This window comes from Cyclopterus lumpus, chromosome 20 (genome assembly GCF_009769545.1).
Source record: "Cyclopterus lumpus isolate fCycLum1 chromosome 20, fCycLum1.pri, whole genome shotgun sequence".
Lineage (NCBI taxonomy): Eukaryota > Metazoa > Chordata > Actinopteri > Perciformes > Cyclopteridae > Cyclopterus > Cyclopterus lumpus.
Genome location: NC_046985.1, coordinates 5,226,736 through 5,243,148, shown reverse-complemented (window position 1 = coordinate 5,243,148; position 16,413 = coordinate 5,226,736). Strand labels below are relative to the sequence as shown.

General features: G+C 45.2%; 1 protein-coding gene across 1 annotated transcript; it reads left to right on the top strand.

Moving 5' to 3' along the window:
- Nucleotides 1-641: 641 nt before the first annotated feature.
- Nucleotides 642-14,775, top strand: LOC117749544 (cadherin-7-like). Its single transcript, XM_034560161.1, has 11 exons — nt 642-887; nt 1,004-1,298; nt 2,528-2,647; nt 4,582-4,749; nt 5,672-5,862; nt 7,994-8,247; nt 9,698-9,834; nt 11,144-11,265; nt 11,516-11,633; nt 12,498-12,749; nt 14,255-14,775. Exons 1-11 carry the CDS (start codon nt 642-644, stop codon nt 14,773-14,775), a joined length of 2,424 nt encoding a protein of 807 aa, XP_034416052.1.
- Nucleotides 14,776-16,413: the final 1,638 nt, after the last annotated feature.

The window sequence follows — 16,413 nt, the reverse complement described above, 5'->3', positions numbered from 1 at the left end:
TTAGTCAGCTGCAGAGTGCAGTGTCATGCTTTAGGAATGATGTTCACCCCCCCCCCCCAGTGAAACACAAGGCCTTGTGTGGATCCAAAACAGAGGGGCTGTTTTCAAACTGGACAGCAGGATGCGAAAGAAAAGGGAGTGTGGACAAAGGGTTTGCCTTTCTCCTGTCAAATGTGTCCTTTTATCAAATACGTATAGCTACTACACTATATATAGTATTTCAAACATTTAGTGAACAACTCTAGAATCTTTGCTCATAACTCCCAAGCAACTGCAGATATACCCTCTGAGGTACAAGTACGCCTTGTTTTCTAATCACTGCTATAGAATACTGTCATTTATTTAAACTGCATTTAAATTCATTCGAGTTAGATTGGACTTCCATACGCACAGCTTTTTTTTTAATACGAAATACACAATACATTACCTGTATGTAAATGTCCTCATTTAGCAAAACTCTTCTCACCGCCGCCGTTAATTAAATTGTTAACTTTTATTTCAGAGACATGAGCGTGCATACAAAGCGCATCTCGACAATGATGGGACGCGGCACCGCCGGGATCGTGAATCACTGCGCCGCCGAATGAGGCGGTGGTTATACTGGAACCAGTGAACAACCACCATCCTCTGTCCCACTCGCCATGGGAGGTGCAGAGGAAAGGCACGGACGGACCGTAAACATGAGGATGCCGAGTGTTCTGGCCGTGGTCACGGTCTTTTCTCTGATTCCTGGCGGGGTGCTCAGCGATACGAGAGGCGCTCAGGGTCTGGAAGCCCAACAATTGGCCCAAGGGTCTACTCATCTGCACCGTCGCCTGAAGAGAGGCTGGATCTGGAAACAGCTGTTTGTCCCCGAGGAAGATCCCACTCCTCGCGTTATTGGCCAGGTACCATTTCGGATTGAACGTCCTCCATGTCCTCGACACGCTACTTCTGGTTTTCTGGGTTACCTCTGAATTTCATTATATATATTTTTGACATCGAGCTCTTTCTTATTCCGCAGCTCAAATCCGACTACGACCGAGGTGAGTTTTCCATCAAGTACATACTATCAGGAGAAGGGGCCGGGGACGCGTTCGAGATCGACGAGTACTCCGGTGAGATCCGGACTCTGAAGAAGCTCGACCGAGAGGAAAAGGCCTTCTACGTCCTTCAGGCCCAGGCTATCAACAGGAGGTCCAATGAACCCGAGGAACCCGAGTCGGAGTTCATCATCAAGGTGCAGGACATCAATGACAATGCCCCGCAGTTCCAGAACGAACCGTATGTGTCCAGCGTCCCTGAGATGTGTCCAACTGGTATGTTTTTTGTCAGATGAAAGGAACGTTTTAACAGTAAAAAAAAAAAAAGAAAGAAAGAAAGTTAAATGATGTTTAAAGAATGGATATGGATTTATTTATTTTTTACAGCAACATCTGTTTCTTAAATTCCCTTCCGAATGTCCCTATTACTTGGGATAATCCACAGAGCCCAGACTGAAATATATTGCTTATTAGAGGAGTGGAACATTTGTACAGATATTACTCGTCTCCAAGTTGACCCCCTTACTTTTCATCTAAATGTGTACGAAATTAGTTTTGTGCTAATTAGCAAATCTAGCTTATTAATTAATACCTGGTTTTGGTAAGACCTGTTTAATAATTACAACGTGGTCGGGGGAATTCTGTATTTTAAAATATCATTCGCACAAACTATCATTTGTCTGTTTACGCGTAAAAAAATATATAATATTAAATATTTGCTATTTAACAGATAGAAACTCGCAATTGGCTTTATTGTTTCGAAGCTTATATACTTTAAAATGAATTTTCTTAACTTAAATCTTGACTGAAGACAATGAACAAAAGGTTATATGAATGTCTGTCATCTGTCCCCCCATTCAGGAAGTTAAAAGTATTAAGATTCTGAATTGTAGCTTGGATGCCTTTATGGATACATTTCTTATATGATGTTATTATAACCACTGCCCTTTCATACCACAAACATTACCATTTCAATTTATATGTAATCTGCTCTTGCAGCATAATATCTCACTCGTAATAAATCATAATGCATTTGACTCGGAGAAAGAAAGCGAGAGGGGAAGGCTGAAATGCCGTGGTACAGCCCTGTGGAGAAAAGAAAAAAACAGAGTGCTTTCTGGGGTCGGGGGGGGGGGGGGCGGGCACAAGATGGACGAGGACTGTGGGAGAGGATATGGTCAGTGGAGAAAAGGGTAGTAAGTGTGAAAGATAGAGAGGAGAAAGTGAACGAGAATGCGATGGAGAGAAAACGAGCAGCAGGTGGACGGCGAGCGAGATGTCGCTACCGGGCACACACACCTGCACAGCCTCCCCCCCCCCACCCTCCCCATTGTCAACATCTCTCCCTGAACCCTACCTCAACCTCCATTTCCTGTGCCCCCCCCCCCCCCCCCCCCCCCCTAGCCAGACCCCGCAGGATTGTGGCATAATCACTTTATTTCCCCATCGACTGGAACTGCTGCCCGAGCTAACCCTGACTGTGTGATCCCCCCCCCCCCCCACAGGGACCACAGTGGCCCAGGTGACGGCCACAGATGCCGATGACCCCATGTTCGGAAACAACGCCAAGCTCATCTACTCCGTCCTGCAGGGGGAGCCCTACTTCTCCGTGGAACCAAAGACGGGTACCACTTTCAGTTTGAGCTTGCGCTGGACTTCCGTCGTTATCAGCGGACGCTGCACCGAGCGGCGGCGCGCGCCAGAGACTCGGCTGTGCAGAAAATAATGTTTGACTTCGTACCGAAGTGGGCTTTAAAAAAAACAGACGGGACAGAAATGTTTTCAATCTCAAGACTCCTGAGACTGAAATCCGTTTTGTCTCTGGCTTTCTCCCTCTGGTCCTCGTCACTCACCACTCAGCACTTTGAAATTGTGTAAATTCCCCATGGCAACGTGCTTTCTTTTTAAACAACTATTCGCAGATTGAGCTACTGTTTTGAAGCCGTTGGGGAATGCGTGAGTGTTTACACCCCGACGAGGAGTCTGGTTCCATTCAAGCCAACGCATGTACATTTACACTCCTTGTGTGTGTGGTACAGAGGTCGGCTGCAGCACTTCCCACACACATTGTTGACCCCAACTGTGAAGGGTTGGGGAAGGGCATTATTGATGTCGCAAAAATGTTAACATGCAAATGTGAAAAAGGGTAAATCTAACTTTTTTTGGGGGGGAACCAACTGTTCATTAAAGAGTGGGCAGCAGTCAATATAAGTTAGTTCTGCTCATGGCTTCAGTTAACCTCTGAGGATGAGCCTGGAGAGATTTCTTATTTTTACTTATTTAGATTCTATGAAAAGACCAAAACCACTAACAAATTGATACTTGGAGCAAATACTGTCTGTGTTTCCAAAGTTCGATGTATATCATTCTTCTGTGTAATAGAGCTCCATTGTTCGGCAACATGTGCTAAACCCTCAATGAGGCGCATTGTTGCTCCAATGGACTTCACACCGAATGCTAAATATGACATTTTTTAAATATGCAAACATTTTAAGGGGGCAAACAAAGGGTTTCAATCAACATCCATGAACTGAAAAACACAGTGAAAGGGTTAAAGTTGTAGGATGAAAGCAAGGACAACTCCCAGACCGGGAGATCTGTCAATCACAAGGTAGCCCCGCCCTAAAGAATACCCTGTCTTATGGTGTATTCTCTAAATGGGACCATAATTTACAAAATGAACATCACGCTGTGCTGAATAAGACTTGGAACTATCGATTCATAAACTCATATTCGTAATGTTTACTGAGTAAACAAATCAAGTGAGAAGTCGAGTCATTTTCTGATTTCTATTACAACCAGACTTCTTTTTTGACTATTTTAAGTTTAAGGCTCCTCCCCTTTGGCATCACTTTTCAGACCAGAAGGTGTTATGCACTCGCACTGCTGTTCTTTCATTGCAAAGAACACTGGCACTTCTCAGCCCTGATAATGTTAAATATTTATCAAATATTTAATAATCCGCTGCTAAAACTAGCCCCCCAAAAAAATACACTATTTAGTCCTTTTTGTGTCACATGTTCTAAAAAAGGTGTCCAGCTGTAAAAAGAAACTTTTAACCCTCTTTAAAAAAATCTTTTATGTCGGAATTAATAGACAAATATATTTGTTTGCTCTTTACGTGAGGAAAAATAAAGATTCATACAAAAAAAGCATTTGTATGCTTAAAAAAAGGAAGCCTGGCGTGTACAACTAATGACCCACTATATTGCAGATATTTAATGGCTGCTGCAAAACGTACGTCTTCTGAACACACAATTAGACCAACCAGTTGTTTAAATGCCGACTTCTCGGTCAAATATAACGTCTAATCCTCTGCATTCAAATAATGTGTTTACTTTCGCCCACAGCCAGACAGAGGAAGCATGAGTCACTTTAAAGCCCTCTTGATAATACCGCGTATCAATCCGGTTTGCAGACTTTAAATGTATTGTGGTGCCGACGCCCTCCAAGACTACTCGAGGCCAAGTTTACTCTACATTTAATTTTTTTTAAACCACCCACAGACGCGCTCTCGACGGCCTCCCGTGAACCTCTCGTCTCCTCCAACCCCCTGCAGGGATCATCGTAACATCGTGGCCGAACATGGACCGCGAGGCCAGAGAGCAGTACCTGGTGGTGGTGCAGGTGAAGGACATGCTGGGCCTCAGCGGCGGTTACTCCGCCTCCACCACCGTCACCGTCACCCTGACGGATGTCAACGACAACGGGCCCACCTTCCAGCACCGTGAGTCGCTCCCACGAGTTCGCGGATGATGCGAACACCAGGGCACCAACAACAAACAAACAAAAAAGCGTCGCAGAATGCCGGGACACGTTTAATATTGCACCTAAGAGGCAATTTATGTGATCACACTGCTCCGGGTACGCGTCTTGTTATTCAGCCGGCAGCTAAAATTAAAAAGGAGACAGTCGAAGAATGAGAGAGAGAGAGAGAGAGGGATGCTCCTCTACGCGTCGCCCACTGGATGAATTTAATCATTCACACATGAAAGGACATTTGTCATGACCTTTAGAAACAAACCTGGGCTTCTCAGTGATAAACCTCACTAAATGAATGCCCCCGGGAAGAAATCAATTCTGTGGAAATGAGACAGCAAGGATGATACCTTTAACTATTAATGTCACATTCACATTCATCGGCCGTGCTATACTGTATCCCTAGGATTCAACGGCAGAGTCAAAAGGCCTTATAAATATTGCATGACCACACTTCACTCCTGAACTGCGCCCTCTGTTTTGCAACATAATTGGTAATTATTATCAGGAGCAGCTGGTTGCTGCTTGGCTCCTCCCACTTTAGGCAGCCATCCAAATAGAGTCCCTCAAAGACACAATCGCATTTCCTCATCTTCTTATTAGAGAGTGGATTATGTGGAGTCGCCACAACTTATCTGTGACTCACACAAATTGACCCTCCACCACAATGTTCTCCCTCCTTATCACGTTACACACTAGCCGACTCTCTTGACTAGCCATTAACAACTTTCAGACAAGCTCTGCAGGCGATGTTTTAGTAAAGAGGGAGCTTGCATTGCATGCTGCAAAAGTATCCATTCGGTATCATCAAGATTTGTAAAAAAAAATCAATTTTCCAACGTTCTCCGGGCTAATTTTATTTTATTTTTTAAACGTCCTTGTTTCTTCAGACCTGTACACGTTTTCCGTCCCTGAAAATGCGGCAGTGGGCACCACGGTGGGCAGGATCATGGCGCGGGATGGAGACACTGGTATCAACGCCAGGATGACCTACAGTCTGGAGGATGACCTGGAGGAAAGCTCCACCTTCATCATCGAAACAGACCCGGTGACGCAGGAGGGACTGGTTCTGCTCGCCAAGGTGAGTACACGCACCGCGATATCGCTTCGGTCTAATATATCAATTTGATGTGGTCTTATTTTAATCTGATGTCTCAAGGGCAGCAGTGTAGACGGAGCTCAAAGCGGTGGGCTCGGGGGCCGTTAGGTTCTGAGATATATTATTTCTCACCAAAATCTCCTTTCTAATCTCCGGCGTTAGGGATTTAATTAACATTACAGACACCAACGCAAACTAAATTTAAATCATTAAAGCTGATGGAGGAGAGGGCATGGCGACACATCCTGGCACTTTGCACACACACACACACACACACACACACACAGACAGACGGCGTCAAAGCCGACCAGACGCAACAGTGTAAGAGCCTTGGCACGGGGACCCGGCCGTCACACACAGTCACACACCTGGCAGGTTTGTGACTGTGGACTTCCAGGTCACGAACGTAGAGCAGCATCATCTGAGCCCGCGTGCCCAATAAACCACTGAGAGCCGGGCTTCAACTCTGGGGAACGGCTCGCTTTGATCACTGCATATCGGCACTGAAATTATCAAGTGCGTATCCAATCGACACCTCGGGTGAGTGATCACGGTACATTTGGTAAGGAGCGAAATGTCACTAAACTCTGTGTCGGGCGGATACAAGCAGCCACACTCACTGGGGCACTGGTTGCATAGAGCTGTGGGAGCATGTCTACTCACTGGGACACTGGTTGCATAGAGCTGTGGGAGCATGTCTACTTACTGGGGCACTGGTTGCATAGAGCTGTGGGAGCATGTCTACTTACTGGGGCACTGGTTGCATAGAGCTGTGGGAGCATGTCTACTCACTGGGACACTGGTTGCATAGAGCTGTGGGAGCATGTCTACTCACTGGGGCACTGGTTGCATAGAGCTGTGGGAGCATGTCTACTCACTGGGACACTGGTTGCATAGAGCTGTGGGAGCATGTCTACTCACTGGGACACTGGTTGCATAGAGCTGTGGGAGCATGTCTACTTACTGGGGCACTGGTTGCATAGAGCTGTGGGAGCATGTCTACTCACTGGGACACTGGTTGCATAGAGCTGTGGGAGCATGTCTACTCACTGGGGCACTGGTTGCATAGAGCTGTGGGAGCATGTCTACTCACTGGGGCACTGGTTGCATAGAGCTGTGGGAGCATGTCTACTCACTGGGACACTGGTTGCATAGAGCTGTGGGAGCATGTCTACTCACTGGGGCACTGGTTGCATAGAGCTGTGGGAGCATGTCTACTCACTGGGGCACTGGTTGCATAGAGCTGTGGGAGCATGTCTACTCACTGGGGCACTGGTTGCATAGAGCTGTGGGAGCATGTCTACTCACTGGGGCACTGGTTGCATAGAGCTGTGGGAGCATGTCTACTTACTGGGACACTGGTTGCATAGAGCTGTGGGAGCATGTCTACTTACTGGGACACTGGTTGCATAGAGCTGTGGGAGCATGTCTACTTACTGGGACACTGGTTGCATAGAGCTGTGGGAGTAGCTGTCTGAAGTATAACTTTTAAACACTTAAAGCAAGCTTTGGACATTTTGGGAAAAACATTTCAACATTTGTTGCAACAATGTTGCAGCTGGTAAAGGTGGGGCTAAATGTAATACTTTATATACTGTTGGGTGATTTAATCCCTAATAATGCATTATTTTCTTATTTATATATATATTTATTACTGAAGTACAGGTTAATGTACTTTGTTACGTTCTATCACCTGACGCTCCTAAATATATTACGTGTGCCCACATTATTCTTCATAGCACAGGAGAATTCAATTTAGATGTCGTGATAATGAAATAAAAATAAAGAAACAGACATTATTGACTCCGTCTCTGAATCATTTTTGGAAATGCAATAATGGTTTGCGTGCTGTTTTTCTTATTACTGGGATCGCGACGTAAAATTACAAAACAAAATTATTTAGGCGCAGACTCACAGCTGGGAACTTATTGACATTGACGAAACAATTCTAACATCTCGTTAGGATCGGAGTCGTGTCCAATTCCAGTTGGCAAAGCATATTTAAAAGCCTGCTTAACGATGATGGACCAGGTGTTCCCTGCTTATAAGAGCCACCGTATTAATATGAATCGTTTAAAAAAAAAAAAAAGGTATTTTGTTTTTCGTCACGCAGCCTTTGGACTACGAAACCAAAAGGCGGTTCGTCATGGCCGCCGAGGCGGTCAACGATCACGTGGACACTCGTTTTCTGCCTCTGGACGAGTTCAGGGACCGGACGACGCTCAAGATCGTGGTGGAGGACGTGGACGAGCCGCCCGTCTTCCTGCCGGCGGCCCGCGAGTGGAAAGTCCCCGAAAACGCCGCCGTGGGAACCGTGGTCGGCAGCGTCAGCGCCAGAGACACCGACGCCGTCAACAACCCCGTCAGGTACAGGGATGTGAACCTGTCTTGAAAAGCAGGAAGAATGGCACCTGCCACCCCCCCCACCCACACACACACACACACACACACACAAGCACGATAATGACGAGGCGGATGCCCGGGCTGGCGGGGGCGTGACGTCCCCCAGACAGCTGTGAAAAGAATCTTTCCATTTAAAAAAAGTGCGACTGGCTCGGTGCATCCGTTTTTTTTTTTTTTTTTTATATACCCTTGATCTCTGGATACCCCGTACACGGTCATATTTATTTCACATTACTTTAGTAGGAAAATGAGCCCCCCCTCCTCCCACACCCGCTGAATATATCACGGCGATTTATTTTTATTTATTTTTTTCAAACCTCACAGGCTTTTTTTTCCCCTATCTATCGCCGTGGTATTATCACAAAGCGACGTGGCTGGGACACGGGGGTGGGGGTGGGGTGGGGGTGTGTGTAATAAAGCGCCATACGCTGCAGCATATGGAGCTTGAGATTTGCAGTCATTTGCAACTGGGGCACGTTGCAGAGGAGACATCAGCAGCGCCGGTGCCTGTAGTCCATCTCAGCAGAGCTTAAGAGTGGCAGGTGCTGCACATCATGCTCAGCCTGCCGCGTGTTACCGTCCCTTTGGAAACAGTGTCATCCGTTGATTAATAACATCGGGCGGAACATTTTAGGTTGTTTTTTTTCCACAGCGCTGCTAAATATGATGAAGTTTGCTTTTTTTGGTCAAATTGGCTTATTTTATTTTTTTTTCCCCGTGTTGTTTGTTAGAAAAGTGGCTCACAGAAAATGATTCATTATAGTGTGTTTCTCTCCTTGTTAGCCTAATTCAGCACGGCGCTACAATTACTTATATTAATGAGTCTTAAAGGTATGGCCGTGCAGGATGTCTTGCATGAACAATTCTGTTCGCTTGCTCTGCGGATGATAAATGTATGGTTACGTTTTTTTTTTTTTACATAACATAAAAATAATCGCCGGCCCTAACTAAGTCGTCGCCCACAATCAGAAAACAATACATGATCCGTGTTTTTGCCACCTGTAACATTCTCTTTTATTCATTCCCCACAATTCAGACCCCCCCACCCTCCCCCGTCTCACGGGTTTTTAAATCCCATTTCCCCTCACTGAAGCCAAACATAAACGCGCTCCGTGGTCACGTTTGAAACAATATAAAATTGGAATAACTGAAAGAAATACATCAGATTGTGTCCACGCCATCTGTGTGAGATGCTTTGTTTTCACAGTGTTGTTGTCACACACTCGCTCGTGTTGCACGCTCTCTTTTGTTGGATATCTGTCAACAGATTTTCTTCTTCTTCTTTTTTTTTGTAAATGAGCAGTTTGCCTAATTAATCTCCCTGTGGTCTCACCGTGTTTTGTTGGCCCAGAAAGCAACCTCGGCTGCTAAATGTGCGTCTCTGTGAGTTTTTCTTGTGTTTTTTTTCTTCCAGATATTCGATCGACAAAAGGAGCGATGCCACAAAAGCTTTCAGAATAGACCCAAACAATGGAACTATAACTGTCGCTAAAGCTTTGGATCGGGAGGCTGCCGCCTGGCACAATGTGACGGTTGAAGCCGAGGAGACGAGTAAGGAGAACGTCCGTGTTCTGGCTCAACGGCATCTCGTTGATGTGGCCAACTTAGGGCTTTATTTATCTTCCCTGTTCAGAATATATTAACAGCAATGTGTTGATCTTTGTCTCGAGCCAGAAAGGGGGGGGGGGGGGGTACAGCGGTTGTCTGATGTAATGTGGAAAGATTATGCAGTTAATGAACAGATAAAAAGGTAAAGTCACAAATTAATAAGGCACAAATCGTACACAAGGCAATTCAAAGTGCAGCTACATAAACTTACAAAAAGGCAAATGAAATCATTCCATAAAAACATTAAAAAAATAATCATTCATTAATTCTATTAAAAGCGAAGAGTGCAGATAAAATACTTTCAGTTGTCAAATAGATCTGTTTTCAGCCGGGATTTAAACAAATATAAACGGTCCAAATAGTTTCAACGCCCTTCAAATGCGCCGCAACACACGAGCGACCGGTGAGCCCGCGCAAGCAGCTGGATTCAACCCACCGGGTTAGGTTTAGGAGAGTCTCCTAATCGTAGTTCAAATAACAACGCAATTTACGGAGCGAAAGTTCGTTAAAATAAGATTTGGCTTTTGGTTTCCGAGGGACAGGAGCATCGTTCTCCTGGGTGAAAGTCCTGTGTGTGTTCCACCCGGTGCCCTTGTAGGCGGTCAGTTGTTACGCCACGGCACCTGATTTATATTTATATATACGAATTATGGGGGATTACAGCAACAAAATCGAATGCCTTGTTTGGGGCACTTCAAAAAGGGCAAATAAATTTGACATTAATCATTTTATGCAACATGCGGAGCCATGCTCTAATCATAGAATTAAAGTAACACGTTATTTTAGGTATAAGTACGAACAGTGAATGAGAACAGCCTGAATTATTAGCTAAACAGTAACGAGTAAACAATTGAAATAGTTGTGCATAAGTGTTGGATAAATAATAAGAGTAATAAATAAATAAATGGGTGAAACGTTCAGCTTCGGCCGCTTGAAGTGATGCTACAAACGCATCTAAACATCGAGCGATCCATTGTATGTACGACATTATCGTATGCTAACAAATGTCCAATTTTAGAAAGCAAAAAGTGCGATGATAACATCCGGTTTGAAATAATAAGGAAATATCAAGAAGAGGGATCTCTAGAGTAAATAAATGTAGTTTCCACTTTCTTCGTTCGGTGGAGGCGATAAAACATCTTTAAAAAAAAAAAGGAGAAGCATTCATCAGTGTTAAGTATGATTTTGACAACTTTTAGAAAGCTTTCATGACACATTGGACTCCAGCACATGTCTATCTTCACTCCTGCAGCGGCGAACCATTTATCCTCGTCGGCGGTGGTGTTCGTCAAAGTGCTGGACATAAACGACAATGTGCCGCGGCTGGCGAGAGATTACCGGCCATTTATCTGCGAGGGAACACAGGCGGGAGAAGTACGTATATTACGACGCACCGATGTTCATGATTTACTAAACGGGAGCACGGAGAATTCACACGAAAGCGGACGGTTAACGTTTTCACATTGCCTTAAATGACTCACAAGGAGCCGACTCAGTATTCGACAGCTCAGAACCACAACACGTTGTCGGATGATATGCTGAGTGTCTTTCTGAGAAAAGGAAATACAAATCAAATTTCTTCGCTTATATATTCCCTCAGAAATGTGTCTCTTGTGTCTCTCAGCTCATTCAGCTGCTCAGCGTCGTTGACCCCGACGACCCCGTCGAGGGACACCACTTCTACTTTTCCATGGTCTCCGAGGAGCACATCAATCCAAACTTCACCATCAGAGACAATCAAGGTTGGGTTCAAACGCTCGAGTCCTGAATTTAAATTAAATCACAGTAAGAGTAGAAACGTTTTGGCATCAAAATATACTTTAAGTACCATTTCAGCATATCATTGTGTTACAATTAATGGATGCATTCGCACGCAAGCATCATTAATGTTGCAGCTGATTAATCTGGGGCCTAGTGTTTGTCTTTGTGCTAAGCTAACAGCACTCAGCGTGTACTAAACGTGTCGCACCTTTTCATCCTGCAAATGATTATTTTCTGTGTTGGGAGGCATTAGGCTGTGGGACACACGTGAAACCAGTCCAAGCTACACTTATATATATATATATATATATATATATATATATATATATATATATATAGTCCCATTTGGTGTCTGGAGGACTGAGCTGTGCGTGAGCTGTGTCATCACTGTGTGACAAAGGCAGAATGAAGGCATACTGTTATGATTGCAAGAATTTGAATTTAAATGAACACTATGTACCCGCAAGTGTTTTAGTTTTTTTTGTTCATTTTGGAGGTCGGTTGTTTTTTTCTGTGTGTTTGACAGCCCCTCGAGTATGTAAATTGGAAGAGTGTTTGCCTTGTGGGTGGTCAACCTTTCCTCGGTTTATAATGAAAATGGGCAGCAGATATCAAAACAGAGGAGGATATTTGATTGTATCGAAGACGTTGGGGTGAAATGCGTGCAGCTGAGCCGTGCTGGTGGGTGGCCGTGCAACCAGGAAAACAATAACCAATCGGCCATTAAATAAAGGCTTATTTGACTTCCGAAACACTTATTGTGAGGCGACTTGATATTCTTATTGTCTTACGAGCGAACCAGAAACTGACGAGGTGAAGGAATTGAAAATCGCTTCATTTTTCAGACAACACGGCCGGTATCGTGGCGCGCAGGAGCAGCTTCACGCGCAGGGATCGAACCCGCTACCTCCTGCCCGTCGTGGTGACGGACAGCGGCTCGCCGGCGCTCTCCGGTACCAGCACGTTGACCATCAGCGTGTGCAGCTGCCAGCCCGCTGGACATTGTCCCACGGGGGGGGTGGAGGCCCTCGCCCTGCCTATGGGGGTCAGCATGCAAACCTTGTTGGGGCTCCTGGTCTGCCTCGTCACACTCACAGGTGAGGAAGCACAGATTTATTCTGGATTCGCAAGTCCAGAATATCCATCTATGATATATAATAAGGATGGATATGAAGGAAGACACCGTTTTGTTTTGGGTGAGTGGGCTGCTGGGAAGCACCCGGAGGACCACCTTGGGGGGTTTAGGGCTTCACTCTAGGACACTTTGACAGACAGGAGGAGCTGGATGGGGTTACCCACACATGAGAAACACAAAGAGAAGAACAATGTGTTCACTTTAATGAAAGTCCAAATGTAGAGCCCCAAAACCAATGAAATCGAGCTTCATGGTTTCCCTTCAACTTCCAATCAGTTTCATTTAATATTATATCCGGTACAAGACAATACAACTCCACTAGGGTAAAGAATGAACAAAAGTTTTATTTAGAGAAAATCATCCAGAGGTGCCGTTTTTCTGGAGTTTTTGGCATCTTGGAACAAAAAATTTAAAAAAAGGCCGCTGCAGAATCAGCGAAGATCTCGTTCTGACAAATTGTTTTTGGCCGAGAGTTTCTAAAGACCTCCGAGAGACGCGAGAGGCAATTTTGCAAGTTTGTTTTGTTTACACAAATGAAGAGAAGTGTACGAGCCCATTGTTTGTTTGTTTTTTGCACCGTGGCCTCACAAAGGATTTCACTAACAATGTAGACTGAGAGTTTCAGACGGTAGAAAACAATCTTGAATAATGCCAGACATTTTGTCTTAATTTATAATCCTCAGAGATTAAAGCAACCGGGGTTCAACTTCTTAAAAAGTCTGTATATTTTTGATTTATTAATCGATTGATTGGCGGGTGCATTGATGTCGATGCCACTGATATTTTGTTGTAATTAAAAGTCGTTCTTTTTCAGCGGATCTGTTGAGCTAGAGCAGCTCCACCTCACATAATGTTGGCAAGTACATAAACGTGTGTTAAACAGCAGGAATTTTTTCATTAACAAATTCGCTCTTTCATTTGATTCCCTATTTTTTTATTTTATTTCTTTTACTCACCAGCGTGCCTTTAACACTGACTTTTAAAACGCTGAAAGCTTGCAGAGCAATGATGTCAGGTAATGAGCACACGGGTTGCAATGCATCAGCAGCAATGCCACCCGGGGACATTGATGGGTTTGCATAGTGAAGAGCTTCATTATGACCTCGGCTGCTTTGTGTCCCCTCTGTGCCCATCACATGAAAGATTAATGACGCCTTGCCATGCTAACATTCTGTCGGATGAGCACAATAAAATAAAGAATAAAATAAACACTCTTTTAGCATTCTGTGCCGCGTGGAGCAAATAAAGAAGTCTTCTTTATGTGTGAGCCGGAATAAAAAAAAAATGTTAGCGCCTAATTTTGCGTTTCATTCCCGCACGTTCCAGAAAAACTAAGCCGGCTGCCATTATTTTCGGCGCACACCTATAGATGCTGCGCTCCACCAGGCACCCGAGATGCTTCTTCTTCTTCTTTTTTTGTGTCCTGGTGTTTAACGGTAATGGTCTCCCGCTGCGTCGTGTCTGCAGCGCTGTCGGTTCTCTTGCTGGTGGTGAGGAGGCACCGGCGGAAGCAGCAGGAGGCACCGCAGGCGGAGGATCTGGGGCTGCCGGAGACGGTGTCGCAGAAGGTGCTGTATTACGGGGAGCCGGCGGGCGGGCGGGCGCACCTGGACTTCTGCCAGCCCGCCGTCGTCCCGTTGCGCCACCACCCGAGGAGGAGGGAGCGCAGGCTGCGGAGGGAGGACGTCAGGGCGAGCATACGGATGTCCCTCAGAGAATCGCACCTCATCGGGCCGGACGACGACGTCTTCCGACAGTTCATCCTGGACCGGCTGGCAGAGGCGGATCGGGACGCTTGCGTTGCTCCTTTCGACTGCGTGAGAACCTACGCCTACGAGGGGTCGGGGTCTCCCACGGGGTCCCTGAGCTCACTGGAGTCCTCCTCCGCTTTGGAGCTGGAACCCGAGCAACCCGGTTGTAATCCCAGACCCTTCGTGGTTAAACTCACCCCGTGGTATGGGGGAGGAGAGGAAGACACCATCTTCTGAGGGTGCTCTTCTTCTCCTTGAATGGTTTATCTAATCTTACCTGTATATTACTGTAATATGACCTCTAGGCGCTGCACTTGACTCGGCACCTGCTCCCCGGAGACCGAGCGAGTCCAATTCGCCTTGTTTGTTCTTTTGTCGGCTTTAAATCCAAAATGGTGCCACATTGGCATGTTTTTAGCTTTTCTTTGAGACGAACTCTGCCAGGTCTCGTCTCAGCACCCCCAAAAAACACACAAACTTTCTACTGAACAAACACGACTTCCACTGAGATCCGATCTGTTGTTGCCAGCCTCGGCTCGTCTGTGGCTCCATCAGTCCGTTTCTAAGCAAACATAATATTATGTTGATCAAGTTGTCATATTGCTTATTGCTAATGCCGTATTGGTATGTTGCTGATGTTGGCTTTTAAAATGAAGAATGCCGGTTCAGCCAGTTTACACACAATCAAAACCGGTTGAAGCTTGTAGACCGGACACAATTGACCCAACTCTATGATGGACCAATTAAAATGAGCACTCTTCAGTGACATGAAGTTCTACTTGAAGGAAAGTTTCAACAATTTTAGAAATGTGTTTTTTTTCTTCCCCTTTCTGGCCCAGAGTGAGACGAGGTGAGTGATACCACTCTTATGTAGGTACGGCGGTATGAGGCGATAGCAGCCTGTTGGCTTAGCTTAGCTTAGCATAAAGAAACAGTTAGCCCGACTCCTCCTTCAGAAGCTCAAGAGGCGTTGCGATGTTTAGCTGCTGGCTGTAGCTCCATATTTATCACATTAGACATGAGATTGGTATCTCATTCTCAAATTACTCTTTCTTTCAAGGTTATATAAATCCGTAATATTAATAATTTCACTGATGCCGTACGTATTGGGACCCGTTTTTTGTTCACTCTATTTTTATTGTGTTTTTCCTGACAAGCGACTTTTTTTTTATGGTTGTGCAAATATTGTCTGGGCTTAACACGACCTGACAACATGTTGAGGGTACACACATGTTCGTTACGCTCCAGAAACTGCAGTTTTTAAGTGTTTGTGTTATGCATGAGATGACTGAGAAGAATATAAGAATGACTTATAAGTCAGAGTCCAATACTAGCTCTCCTCTAGCTCTGGACTGTTCCTCACCGACCCCTGAGAAGAGTTACACAGCGTCTTAGCTGGAAGCGTCTGAACACAGCTGAAAGAAACTCTGTTGAAAGCCGTCTTTGTTGGCTGGAGAACCAAAACAATGAGTTTTTTTTTTTTTTTAAAGTGCTCCTCAAGACCATGGTGACAAGTCTTTGTTGGTTCATCGCTACGAGAGGCATCTTAACACTGCACATCCTCATTTGATCCACTCTGATTAAAGCAGCCTTTACCGAGTACTTCTGGACTAAATTTAATCAAACTCTAATCAAAAGGTGGATTGTTTTTAATCTGTCACATGGGTTGATCTTCAGGGCATTGACAAACAAACAACCTATTGTGTTGTTTAGGTACTTGTTGCATGAGCAGCATCAATAGCCTATGATGAGACACCCCCCCCCCCCCTAGACTTCCTCTGATCCACCTCTACTGTACGCTGCTTCCTTGCTACACCCACTCCTGTCTTCACTTCTGAGTGCACAGATGAGTCTACGCCCAGTCGTTGAGTCAGA

Excerpts from the sequence above, each read along its gene's own strand:
- LOC117749544 (XM_034560161.1), top strand. The coding sequence starts at position 642 with ATGGGAGGTGCAGAGGAAAGGCACGGACGGACCGTAAACATGAGGATG. Across the intron at positions 2,648-4,581 it reads CTCCGTGGAACCAAAGACGG|GGATCATCGTAACATCGTGG; the intron begins GTACCACTTTCA and ends AACCCCCTGCAG. Across the intron at positions 9,835-11,143 it reads GGTTGAAGCCGAGGAGACGA|CGGCGAACCATTTATCCTCG; the intron begins GTAAGGAGAACG and ends TCACTCCTGCAG.